The 12,925-nt window shown below is 38.3% G+C and overlaps 1 protein-coding gene across 1 annotated transcript; it reads left to right on the top strand.

Moving 5' to 3' along the window:
* Positions 1-337: 337 nt before the first annotated feature.
* Positions 338-11,474, top strand: hspb1 (heat shock protein, alpha-crystallin-related, 1). The gene is made up of 3 exons (XM_041801024.1): positions 338-919; positions 8,240-8,303; positions 10,800-11,474. The coding sequence occupies exons 1-3, from the start codon at positions 499-501 to the stop codon at positions 10,951-10,953; spliced, it is 639 nt and encodes a 212-aa protein (XP_041656958.1). The 5' UTR covers positions 338-498; the 3' UTR covers positions 10,954-11,474.
* Positions 11,475-12,925: the final 1,451 nt, after the last annotated feature.

Below are 12,925 nucleotides of genomic sequence, written 5' to 3'. Positions count from 1 at the left end.
CTGATAATAGCATGGTACATTCTGTCCTGTATGGGACAGTATGGCATATACAGTGTCATGTTAGAAATAGCATGTAAGTATTATCTGAGCTTTATCTGCAGGCCTGGTCAGCTTCCCAGCAGCCTAACAGATTCTTCTGGCTCTTTGGGACGTCCAGATAGAGGAGGAGTGGGGGATTAGCCAGAGCAGAAGGAGGCAGGGCAGTATAACAGAGCACTGGTCAGCTGCTGTTGGGGAGGGCCTTCCTGTTGGATTCCTTTCCAGTGCTCCAGGCCTGCCACAAATAGACTGTCTAGTACTTTCCATAAAAACGTGGAGGGGTCTGGAGTCAGAGGGGAGGGCTCTGTTGGCAGGGTGGTGTCAGCGTGTATAAAAGCTCACAGCTGAGAGGCACACAGCACGCCAGGAAAACCTTTTCAGAGAGGCAACAGGGTTCTCCTTCTGCAGCCAGCAGCTCCTCGCTCCAGCAGCACTCCTCCACCGCCAAAACACAGCACCATGACTGAGAGACGTATTCCTTTCACCCTGATGCGCACCCCCAGCTGGGACCCCTTCAGGGACTGGCACCAGAACAGCCGCATCTTCGACCAGGCCTTCGGTATGCCCGCTCTGCCTGAAGACTTTGCCTCATTCCCCAGCACCCAGTGGCCAGGGTACCTGCGGCCTTCCATCCTGGCCCCAGAGATCTCCTCCATGATGCCCCACACTCCGATGATGCCCCACACTCCGATGATGCCCTCCATGATGTACCCAAACGCCATGATGGCCCAGCAGGCTCGTGCCCTGTCCCGCCAGATGAGCAGCGGCATGTCAGAGATCAAGCAGACCCAAGACAACTGGAAGGTGTCCCTGGACGTGAACCACTTCTCACCTGAGGAGCTGGTGGTCAAAACCAAGGACGGCGTGGTGGAGATCACAGGTCAGTGCTCTTTTCTCCTTTACTTCATTCTACTTTACATGCTGATAAAAGACATCAAAACCTACATAACTGGTTTATCCTAGTGGTGCCTGGTGGGTAACTGGTGGGTCAGGACTGAGTTGATGAGTTGAGCCCTGAGTGGGCATGCATCCATACACTAGCTTGCTCTGTTTTGCTGAGATAACGGGTAAATTTAGGTATTTTTCTCTCCAGATCTCGACTTTTTTATCTCATTATCTTGGGATAATTAAGCTGGATTTCTCATGATAACTAAATTTTTCAAGATCTTTAGAAAACAACCACAATGTACTCATTTTCACAGGATACAGGGGAACATAAAATGCATACAGCTTCTGTAATGATGCCCTTTTAATCATGTTTGTTTTGTCCTGTCAGTTGTATTTAATCCATCTGAGGTTCGAACCACAACCACTTTTTTAATAAAATAAAATTACACTTATGAAACTTTCAGAAATTTGAGATCACAATGTCTCATTTAGGAGGTTAGGGTGGGTTCTGAGGATAGATAAGTACAGATGTTTAATCCAAATGAAAAGGTGGGACAAGTACATAAAAACTTTGCACTATTATACAGGAGCATATACGTCTGCAAAAATAAAGCTGAAGTAAAAATGAAAAAGGAGGAGTGCCAGCTTATCCGAGTTTAATTAGAGTACCTCATTTATAAAGATATACACATTTTGACCCTTGGTCCCTTGCTGCAAACCATCCTCTGGTCTCTTTAACAATAAAATAATGCGTCTGTCTTCAACTGTCAAAACAATAAAGGCAAAAATGAATTTAAAAAAAAGAAAAGAAAGCCAGAGAAAGGACAGAAAAAAGGACAAAGAAGAAGGGCAGAAATGATGCAAGAATATGTACAAATGAAGCGTCACTCTAAAAGGCTGCATCCGATGTCACATTTCTCTAAAAAGGCATTCACTTTGCTTCAAGAGGAGAGAGAGACATCTTTCCGCTGTTCCCTAAATGCTCTATTTCTCTGCTATACACCTTTCCCTGTCCACCACAGTTCAGATTCACCATTTTGTCTGTTGTAATGTCTTTAGTGTACGGGGGTGTCACCATGATTTCTGGGCCCCATGAGAAGATATCATATCCAACACAGCCTCCTTTCGCCCTGTCATGTTGTTGTAATCAACAATTAGAAAAAGGACCCATTAAAGCTTCGAATTAAGGCTGTCAAAACTTTCCTCCTATATATTTTGATGGAGGTGTTTCAGAACTGTGCACCCTTTGTTATTTAAATGATCAACATTATGAAAAAGTGCTGAAGCTTTTCAAAAAGCAGCATCTGTGTCATAGGAAATTACAGCAAACAGTTCATCTGAGACACCGTATGCCTCGAAAAGGAAATGCCGTAAACAACGCTTTCCTAACCTTGCAAAGCAGATGGATGCGCCTGTTTCCGTGTTTCTCACTGGTGAATCCATCTTGCCAAGCTCCCATCTAAACCATTAAAGTCATGAAACAACCACATTTAAAACATTAAAGATTAAGAAACATTTTATGAATAAAAGAGAGAAAAAGAGCAGAGGTCTAATCTGGGATTAAATCATAAACCTGTTTAAGGAGCAGTTACACAGACAGACTTTAGCTTCTTTAGCTAAAGCTAATGTAGCTATGCTAGCTTCATTATTAACATTACTACATTAGCCAATGTAGCTAAATTAGCCTTAGAAATGTTAGCTTCAGCAAACATAGCTATGCAGATAACACATCTACATAGCTTGCATAGCTGCTTTGTGAGCCTAGCTTTAGTTACGTTAGCTACGTCGCTTTGTTATCTACAGCAAAGTTAGCTCGAGCAATGGGAGCTTTGACAAACATAGCTAAAGGTAATTTAGCTACACGCTACAACGTGAATCATAGCTTACGTAGCTGCTTTGTGCACTTAGCTTTAGCTTCGGTAGTAACCAGATTTGCAGGTCAAGTGTTTTGACTTTTAACTTCTGGTATACTAGCCCTTACCTTAACACAAAACAGAAGAACAGAAATCTAATTTTATTTCTAAAGTTTTAGCATGTATTTCTGTTCTGAGATAACAGTGTCTCAGATGAATAATCTGTAAGACTGGCTGTCAGAAATGAACGGGGTACAGCTAGATTGTTTTGGGAGTTTGAGCTAAATTTTTGGAAAGTGAGACAAAGTTTCCAATTTTGGGTGTCAGTCTCTTCTGTTACTGTTGCTGTGGGATATCTATTAAATGTCTGTTTTATATAAAAGCTTAAAATCCCCACATCATGACTACTTAAAATAACCTATAACACTTTTAAAAAACTTCACTGACATTGACATTCAGTAATGACAGTCAATTTAACTTTATAATAGATACTTCTTTTGGCATTTGAGTCTTTTTTAAGCATCTAACTAAAGTAGGCCTACATGTGAGAAAGGATTTGTTCATGCAGTAACTCAAAACTCAAAAAATACATAATGACACCTATTTGAAGCCAAATTCACCAAACAAGTCCCGGTAAACATCTCATCTCAAGATATAAAACACAAAAATGAGGCCCGAATTTCTCGTTGTTTGAAAAACTTTTGCCAACTGGCCTAGCAAATTCTTCTCATATATCTTGAAATTAAATTTGCTATTAAAATAAGTTTGTACATCTCAATTCAGGATACCTAGAAAGTCATATTTGCTGTCTCCATTGGTGGATTTGAGCTTTCGCATAGGTGCAATATGTGGGGGATAGAAGTAGCCAGAAAATACTCTGTTAAAGTACACATACCTTGAAACTACTGCAGTAAGCCAACATGTAACAAAGAATCTGTAGTTGTAATAATGCATAAATATGTGTTTACATACTGGTAGGTTTAAGGTATTTTTGTGACTTGAACCCAACTGAGCTAATTTAGCTAACTGAAGAAACAACCAACCTGACACACTATAGCACCAATTCCATAAAGAGAACAGCTGTCTTGATATATCAGAGTTTATCTGATGGTACATTTTGTGTAAAAATAAGTTGCAGGTATGCCATAAACTCAATCTTTCTCTCAATGTAGTGCTGACTTTCTACCCCAGCCTTAATAGTTAGGTCTGTTCCTTTCCTGTGTAACAGAAACTTCTACATTACTGATGAAAACAATGCAAGATAAAAAAAAGGGAGGAAGCCTCTCTACTGGGTCAAGCACAAGGCAGATGCATAGCTGCACAGTTATGTAATATCTGGAGACACAATACTGAGCTCCAGTGCACCGGAGGGTGGGGGATTCTGGCCGCTTGCCCACCTGATGCAAAACAATTCAACATGTGGGAGTGGAAAGAAACAGATCACAGATGAACAAAGTGTACAGACTTCTTTCTAAGAGAGCTGGTTTTACTGAAAGACTAACAGAGAAGGAGAAAAACCTGGAGAAATGTGTGAGGAATGAAGAATATCATAGCTCAGCTCTGTGAGGCCTTGAGCTCCCTTTATTCCTCAGTCCATCTGAGCCTCTGTGTCTGACATTTCACAAAGAATCACAGTGTCAGAGTAAAGGCTTTAGCCATGACTCACCCTCTGTGTCTGTTACTTTAAAAGGACTGCTGGATCTTTTCCACAACCAGGTCCTGGGCACAAGTGCAGCCAATATTTCACTGCAGAGACACCAGGTACAATAGTCAGGAACATCTAACATAAACAAAGCACAGGATTCAGCTCTGGAGCTACCTTAATATCTCATCAAGGACGATGTTTTTAAAGCTGCTTTCATCAGCTTTAGTTCTGAATTCATATCAAAGTTCAGCCTTTATGCAACAGTCCTGTCCTCTCTTTGTATGACGCTCCATGTGGCAGCTGAACACTCGGCTCTGCCACACTCTCACCAGCAGTGTCGTCCTGTTGTAAAGAGGACAGCTCCCTGGAGAGATCCAGCGTTATCAGCCCGTTGTCAAAACAAACATATTACTGTATTTAGAGCAAGAATGGAAGGTAACTTCACAGCCAGGCCTCTGGGTGCCTGTGAGAGACTGACCGGATAAAGGCTGGTGAGGATTTTGGTGAAGCTGTGGCTAAGCTACAGTATGGGAGTAGCAGCTACAAAAGATGAAAATACCAACACAAGGCCTCTGTAACATAAACGAGCACATGGCATACATTTTAAGTCATGTTCAATGTGACAAATAGCAATATCATGCTATTTTGGGATTTTTTTTTTCTTTCAGTTTCACATTAAAACTTATAAAGAAGGCCAGTATTTGCATGTGTGAGCTAGCATTAGAGGCTAGTTAGCTCAACCTAGTTCTATGGCAGGAAAAGCCTATGTGCTAACATGATTGATGGTGAAGCAGAAAGGTAACATATCCATCATATACCATGATATAATTAGCTATAGAGCCAATCAGCTAAATTACATTTTGCTTAGCATAAAGACTGGTAAACACAATACAACCATATTTTATGACCAATCATATCACTCACTCTGGATACCTTTAATAGAAACTAAAATTAAAGGTAGTTTTGGTCACATTTTCATCTGTTACTGATTTAGTGCAGAAATGACAGGCAATCATATTCAAATACAGAAATAATCAATAATCTTCAGATGTCCTTGTTTACATGCATAGATCATCAAAAAAAGCATTACTTTGTTTTTTCCAGATAAAAACTTTTTGAGCCTGAGTGTCGATGTAATTAACTTTTAAAGACAAGCTCACACTTGAACCTGTAAAAGAAAATTCTGTTAATTTTGGTGACAAGTTGTTATTAAAAATTAAATTAAACCAGTTTGAGTAGTTTCTTTTTCATTTAAAAAGAAAAAAAAACACAATCAAAACTGTAAATTGAGTTTGTTGTGGAAAAACCTGAATTGAATGTTTAAACCATATCATCCAGCCCTAAAAGCTATCACCAGAGCTGAAACAATCTGACTGTGGAAACTAAAAAATCACAAAAGGCCAAGAACTTATGTCTGCCTGTAGTAGCAAAGTTATAGCAGACAAGTTTCCTTAATATTTAAATTTCTATGGATTGACATGAGAAGATATGCAGGGATGTTATTGGATATTTTGCTGATATATAATACAAAGATATTTACAAAGACATTTTAGCTGATATTGAAACTGGTATCTAAATGTAGTCCATACCTAAAACTTCAGTCCTTAATACAGACAATTTAAAGTTTAAAGATGAACAAATCAACAAATTTTAGTCCTTCGAACTTGAACTGCCTAATTGTGACAAAAAAACATAACTACTATCGTCTTGATATTGAGATCATACTTATTAACAGGATTAATCACTGATTGTATTTGTCATTTGATCGTCGCTGTTCTTGTTTGCTTTGTGTATCCTTTGTGTGCTGGATGTATAACTGAAAAATTAAAAAGTGAACCTAAAATAGTGAATTATCCATATCAGCAGATATGAACATTTCTGTTGAAATTAAGGCTATAAAAATCTGCCTGTATTGGCTGTAAACATTGGTTATATGATCAAAGTAGTGGAGTTTAAGACTGGACCAACAGACCTACTTCAGCTGAAGTCTTTTTCTTTATTCATCATCATTCCTTACACTTAAAAATGAATTTAAGGACGGAAATTTGTTGATTTGTTTATCTTTAAACTTTGACTTGTGTGTAAGGAATTAAGTTTTAGGTCTGAACTACACTGAAAATGAATTTGTATCAAACACCAGTAACCCAATATCCTGCATCCCCATTCATTTGTAAACCTAACGAAGCATTAGAAGGCCCTCTTTGACCTTACCAAGCAATGCTGTTGAATTGAGAAAGTTGTTCGAATTAAAAACTGCTGTAGTTTGGTAAGGTTTATGTTGAAAACAGCTACATGAATATGGTCAAGACCAGAATAAGTGGTGAAAGTAAAAACAATAAGTCAACATGGACACTCAGTAGGTTCATCCATTCTTAGAGCAATTACTTTGTCCAGGGATAAGAGAGCGTCTTAGCTACAGCAGAAAGTCTGACTCACTTTGATTAAGAGTACCAATCACAGCAGAGCAGCCAATCAGATCACAGAGGGATTTATTAGGTTAAGTGGGAACTTTAAGGAAAGGAAGGCAATGAAGAGAAAACATCCTCTTTTTAAGGGCCAAAAATTGCTTTAAATATTTCTGAAATCTGCTCCTTTAAGAATTAACTATTTCTCTTTATATCTAACATGTGTACATAGAGGTTTTGGTAATGGATGCTCCAGGCAGAGAAGAAAAAGAGATCCTTCTCCATTTTGCTAAAAGCATTTACAGCTAGTGAGGACACCACTTCAATTAGGAAAGCCAAAGACAATAACTACAGGACAAAAGTGAACAAGCAAACTTCTTTACTTCATCTTATTTGAGTAACAATACAACTCAAAGTCTCGAGGTGGGGTGTAACTTATAAGGAATATATGCACAGTACAGGTGTAACATCCACAAATCCTGATTTTATCAATCAATTTCATGCCTCTTTTCCCACATTTATGTAATATTTATGGATTCAATACTCCTCTATAGATCTACCTTGCTATATTTTAATTTACACAATGAAACAGTGGGGCTTTTTGATGAGTTTGAGCTCAGGAGGCGGTCCAGGCATCTTTTCCACTTATTTTCTTGGACCATCAAACTCTATTTTGATGTTATTTTGTGCATATTGGACCCCTTATTTACATTTTAAATGCTCATGTTAATTACTGAAATAATTCTTGATGTATACCTCATATTTGATGCACACCATTGCCCATGCCTCAAGGCCCCTTGGAGCATGAGACCCCAGGCAACTACCTACCTCTGCCTGATGGTAAAACCACCCATGTGTTATTAAAACCTATGCAGACTAACAGATCAAATACAGGACAAACATATTAAACTGCACAGGCAGACAAGTAAAAAACTAACCTAATCATGGATGTATTCAATTTAGCTGGAAGGATTACAGGGTTATGGTACTATGCACTCTAATTAGACTTACGCTGGTCTTAAATTGAATCTTAATTAATGATATAGTGCATGAATGGTACAATATAGCTGTAATTGATTTTCTTGCTTTGACAACATGTAAGCAAGGCATTAAAAGTTAGATGTTATAGACGGCAAAAACATATTTTTCTAAGCCATGATTACATTCTTTCTTTCAGTGTACATGAGCAAGAGTTGAAGCCCAGCAAATATTTGCATTATGTGTCAGAATTAAAGGGAATAAAAAATGAAAAAATGAACAGATTAATCAGTCCATCCACATTGTTTAAATCCATGCAGCCTGCTCACATTTTAATACTTCAACAGATCATTTAGTTCATAACTCCTTACAGTGAAAGTGTATCTCTTATTGTGCCTTATGATTATATAATATGCTGTTTGTGTTTACAGGGAAGCATGAGGAGAGGAAGGACGAGCATGGCTTTGTGTCAAGATGCTTCACCAGGAAGTACACGTAAGTAGTAGCATTAATGATTTTAAGCTTATTAATAAATTAAAAAAAAAAAAAAAAAGCTTAGTAACGTATCTTATTAGCTGTCTGCAGTCCATTTATTTAAAAGAAGCAACTAGCCATGAATTATGCCAACAAGTCTCTTCAAAACTAACAGATTTCATATCAAAGTGGGCTTGTTGTGGCCTTTGAAAATGGCTTTTGGTGAATTTTGACAGAGGAAAATGCATTTCTCAGGCTGGGTTAAAATTCCTGTGATTCTCTTAATGTGTTTCTGCAGCTGTGAGTCTCTTTAGTTTTGGGTTGGGCAGTCTGTCGAGGCCTGGCTGCTGCTGATATCTGAATTTCATGCTCTGAAAAGCAGCAGCAGCAGCCTCCACCTCATGGTGCTCATCTCTCTTCTAAAGGGAGTTTGTAGTTAAGTGGGACTCTGCTGCCATCCAGGGGCCAAAACAAAGACTGAGCTGGTCCTGGATCTAGTTTTGTATCACTGTGAGTGATTTAGGCATTACAGCTTGAACAAATTTTTCTCTTAGTAGGATCGGGGATGATTTTTTGAACTGAAACAGAACCCTGTGAAAGACTCAGAGATCACTTTGATTAATGTAATAGAAAATACATAACTGCCATAAATGACAAAAATAAATGAAGCAATATTCAGGTAATTTCTAAACCATAGGCAACAGCAGATACCCAGCAAGGTCAATTTTCTAAAATTGTTTCAGGAGAAATTGAAAAAGCAATAACTATGTTTTTTGTTCTTGAAATATAATTAAAGTCCATGCTCAAAACAAGAAGCTGTCAGTTTTAGGTTATTGTGTTAATTCAGAATCAAGGGTGCAGTGTACCTGAGAGATTTTTGACTGCTTATTTTAAAGATCCAGGAACAAATATGGTATGTTATGGTAGCTGACTGTTACCTATATTTATAAAGTATATTTAAAAAAAAGAACTGGGCTAAAGACAGCTGCACATGAAGGATTCAGAGAGAAATCAACAGCAAACAGTAAGGTTTGAAAAATTGCAAAAATAAAGGTTTTTCTACTGTGTACTGAAAAAAAAACTGAATTTATTCTTTAAAAAGGGGTCTTTATACAAGTCTAAACTTGAAAAATAAAGGTTTATGAACAGGGATTTGCATTGTTTTTCCTGCCAACTAGCCACTGTTGCTAGGAGTTTTCAAAAGTTACATGCCACACTGAATTTTCACAAGCCACAATTATGTTGTTGGGTAATAATGTTTAACATTATCAAGCTTGGCTATGGTGTGCTAAAATTGAATAGATTTACAGTCTTTAGAAATGTAATTGAACACTGGACTTCCAAATTTCAAGAATTTTCCCTCCTCCGTTCTTAAAAAAACACAATTGACAAACGAAAATGAGATGAGAGCCATTGCATGTGTGTGCTGGCGTAGCCCCTTCTCAGTTATTTGGGGGATTTATTTGCAAATCTGACTCACTGCAGATAAGCTTTTAAATCACAAACACTGGTTCTAACAAGCACAGGTAAATCTATCAGAAAACTAACACACTACAATGATTTGGTACCCGATTTAGGCTGGAGAATAAATGCTTGGACTAAAAGTAAAGACTAAAATGTGAGGACTCTTTATGGACTAAAACGATACTAAAATGTTTTGGAGTTTTCGTCGACTAAAATGTGACTAAAACTAAAAGGCATGTAATTTAAAGACTAAAATTAAAAATAGCTGTCAAAATTAACACTGTGCCAAAGTGGCTAGTAGGAGTAATGACAACACCCACCACAGCTGAACACGCATTTGACAGGTGTTAATGTCAATCGTATAATTTTTAGCCATTTTTTTAGTAGATGTAGTTGTAGAGTAGTGACGGTAAGGGCAAATGTAGGATTATCTCATTAATTAGATTCTTTTCTTCAGCCCCTTTTTAATTGTATGTCTGTGCACTAATCAGTGCAGTATCAATATTGCTATTGGCTAAAATTAATACAAGTATATTGGATATCATAAAAATTCCAAAAAAATGCATCTCTACTGTCTGGTTTCAAAGATAAGTGAAAATACTAGGGGTGGACAAAATAAGATTTTTGCCATTATCTAGTGTTCCAGTATTTCCAATTTTTTTCGATACAGATATCAATACTGACACACAAATGTAGTTCAGACCCCAAAATTTCATTTTTTAAACATACTTTGAGTTTAATGACTGAGAATGACTAAAGAAGAAGACTTCCGCTAATATCTGACAGCCCTAATCAAAACTACACAAACTCAAACTTACATAAGCTCAGTATCTACAGCCGATATAGGCGGATATAGGCTAATATTTACAGTATATATCACTTGTTAATATTGGCAAAAAAAGAGTCATATCTGCCATGCCAACATCATGCATCCCTAAAAACCACCTTAATATTTTACGATGTGACTATTTGAATTCCTACCTTCTGACTTGTAGACATTTTGGAAGATTTCAATGTTTTATTCTGAAAATATTATTTCTGTCCCCCCTGCAGCCTCCCTGCCACAGCTAACGTTGAGAAAGTGACCTCCTCTCTGTCTCCTGAGGGGGTGCTGACTGTGGAGGCCCCCCTCACGGTTCCTGCCATCCAGTCCTCTGGGACCACAATCCCCGTCAACATGGACAACAAAGGCGTGGTGAAGAAGTAAAAAGAGAAACAACACTGTGTCTCCCAGTCAACAAACACAAATTCAATCCACCACATGCTTCTAGATCATCTGTCGTCCTAAAGCACATGACAGAGAGAGCAGAGCAGGGGATTGCCCCGTCTCCCCTCTCTCTCCCTCTCCTCGGTCTCTGGTAATGAGCCGACCCCAGCTGAGTGCACAGAGTAAACACATCTGCAGTAGAGGCATGCTCCTGCTCTATCTGCTGTAATTACACTCATCATCTCAAGACTAAGCTTAAGATTTATTTCCTTTTTTCCCCCACTATTCCTCACTCTTACATACACCTGTCTGATTTCTGCTGAGTAAATCTGCACATGCTGCCTCTCCAGACTTCACAGCACACTGTAAAAGCAGATATCCTGTAAATGAATGAACCAAAGTCTCAGGAGAGTACACAGACACTCCACCTCTGGAATGTGTGATGATCTCTCTGGACTGGTTTTTCCTTATGAAACAAGCTCTGCTGGCATGCAAACACAAAATAAAGACTGAAAAATAAATAAAGTCTCTTCTTGTGTTTATTTGCATGATGGTTACATGACACCAGAGGTTTTAGTCTTTATAGCTGTGTAACCTTCGAAAGTACTTACCATGAAAAACCCCTCTTTTGTATTTACGTGCTTATATTTGGGTATAAAACATGTCTATGGACTCACAAAATGTGAAATAAAAACATCTCAGTACTTTGTACTTTTTTTCAATTGTGGCCCTAGCTACCACTGGCTCTGCCCCTGGAATATCGTGGTTGTGCTATTTGCTGCCGTAATCCATCAGAGAGTTAGAAAACAAGTTGTTGTTTTCATTTTGGCCGCCAATATGTTTACCATGTACAGAGTTGTCTCAATTTAATCACAAAAAAACATAAAATTCTTCTTGTCAAAATGTTTGTTTACAGAGTTAGCATGGTAACACCACCTTGTGCAGAAACTATGAAGTGCAGTACAGTCAGGCACAAGCTTCATGTTCAACTGTTTGCCATATTTCATTTTATTTCTAGATTTTGCTATGGGCCAGTCAAAATTAGACTGCGGGCCACATTTGGCCCCCGGGGCATAGTTTGGACATCCGTGGTCTACGTGTAAGAAAACATGATCCCATACACAAGGCATTATAATCATAGCTGTCCCTCACCTGGTATCAACACCCATGTCCACATCTCATAAGAAGGAGCTCATTTGCATTTAAAGAGATACACACCAAAATGGACTATTCTGAGAAAGGCTGTTCAGAGCTGGTTTATAGAGGGTCTAAAACTTCCTCTGGTCCTTGATCCATGTCATGTTTGACCAAAGCATAGCACAATGTTTCATTCAGACCACAGGGGACTGGGCTAAAAGGTGGAAAAGGAGTATATGACACCTTTAATGCAGCTTCCATTTGCTAAGTCAGATAAAAGGTAGATAGTAATGAAATTGGAAATGCAAGATTATTAATGCTTTAGTATGGGCTGAATTATTCATCATTAGTCTACTAAGAAGAAAGGAGCAAGTAAAACACCATACTGGATGCAGACAGCCTGTGATCAATATCTGTCTCCATCACTGCTGGCTCTGGCTGTAACACAGTAGAACAGCGCCCCCTTCTGTGGGCATGACGCCAACACAGCCACATTCAATGGTCCCTGACTGTTTTGCACAGCTGAGCTCAGCCTGTATTCATGAAGAGAAGATGATAAAGTGATAAATGAGATGATTGCTTATTTAATCAGAAATATGAACATTTTTAAAGGTGTTGTAAAGTCCAAAACTAAAAAATTCCATCATACTGAAGGTCTCTGCTGAATTATTTAAGTCCAGATAATTATCTAAACTCTTGAATAAGCAGTTACTTTAAACAAATAACACACTGTTTGAAAATCTAAAAGGCTGGATCTATAGTCTTTTGAAGCCAAATAATGTTTGTATCAGGGGTGGAAAGTAACTTATTACTCAAATTACTGTAACTGAGGAGT

The sequence above is a fragment of the Cheilinus undulatus genome, linkage group 12 (genome assembly GCF_018320785.1).
Source record: "Cheilinus undulatus linkage group 12, ASM1832078v1, whole genome shotgun sequence".
NCBI classification, from domain to species: Eukaryota; Metazoa; Chordata; class Actinopteri; order Labriformes; family Labridae; genus Cheilinus; species Cheilinus undulatus.
Note: the sequence above shows the minus strand (reverse complement) of the source record. Positions and strands in the feature narration are given on the sequence as shown.

Bases quoted from the DNA above. Each gene is read 5' to 3' on its own strand.
- hspb1 (XM_041801024.1), top strand. From the start codon at position 499: ATGACTGAGAGACGTATTCCTTTCACCCTGATGCGCACCCCCAGCTGG. The intron at 920-8,239 runs GTCAGTGCTCTT...TTGTGTTTACAG, and splicing joins CGGCGTGGTGGAGATCACAG to GGAAGCATGAGGAGAGGAAG. The intron at 8,304-10,799 runs GTAAGTAGTAGC...TCCCCCCTGCAG, and splicing joins TGCTTCACCAGGAAGTACAC to CCTCCCTGCCACAGCTAACG.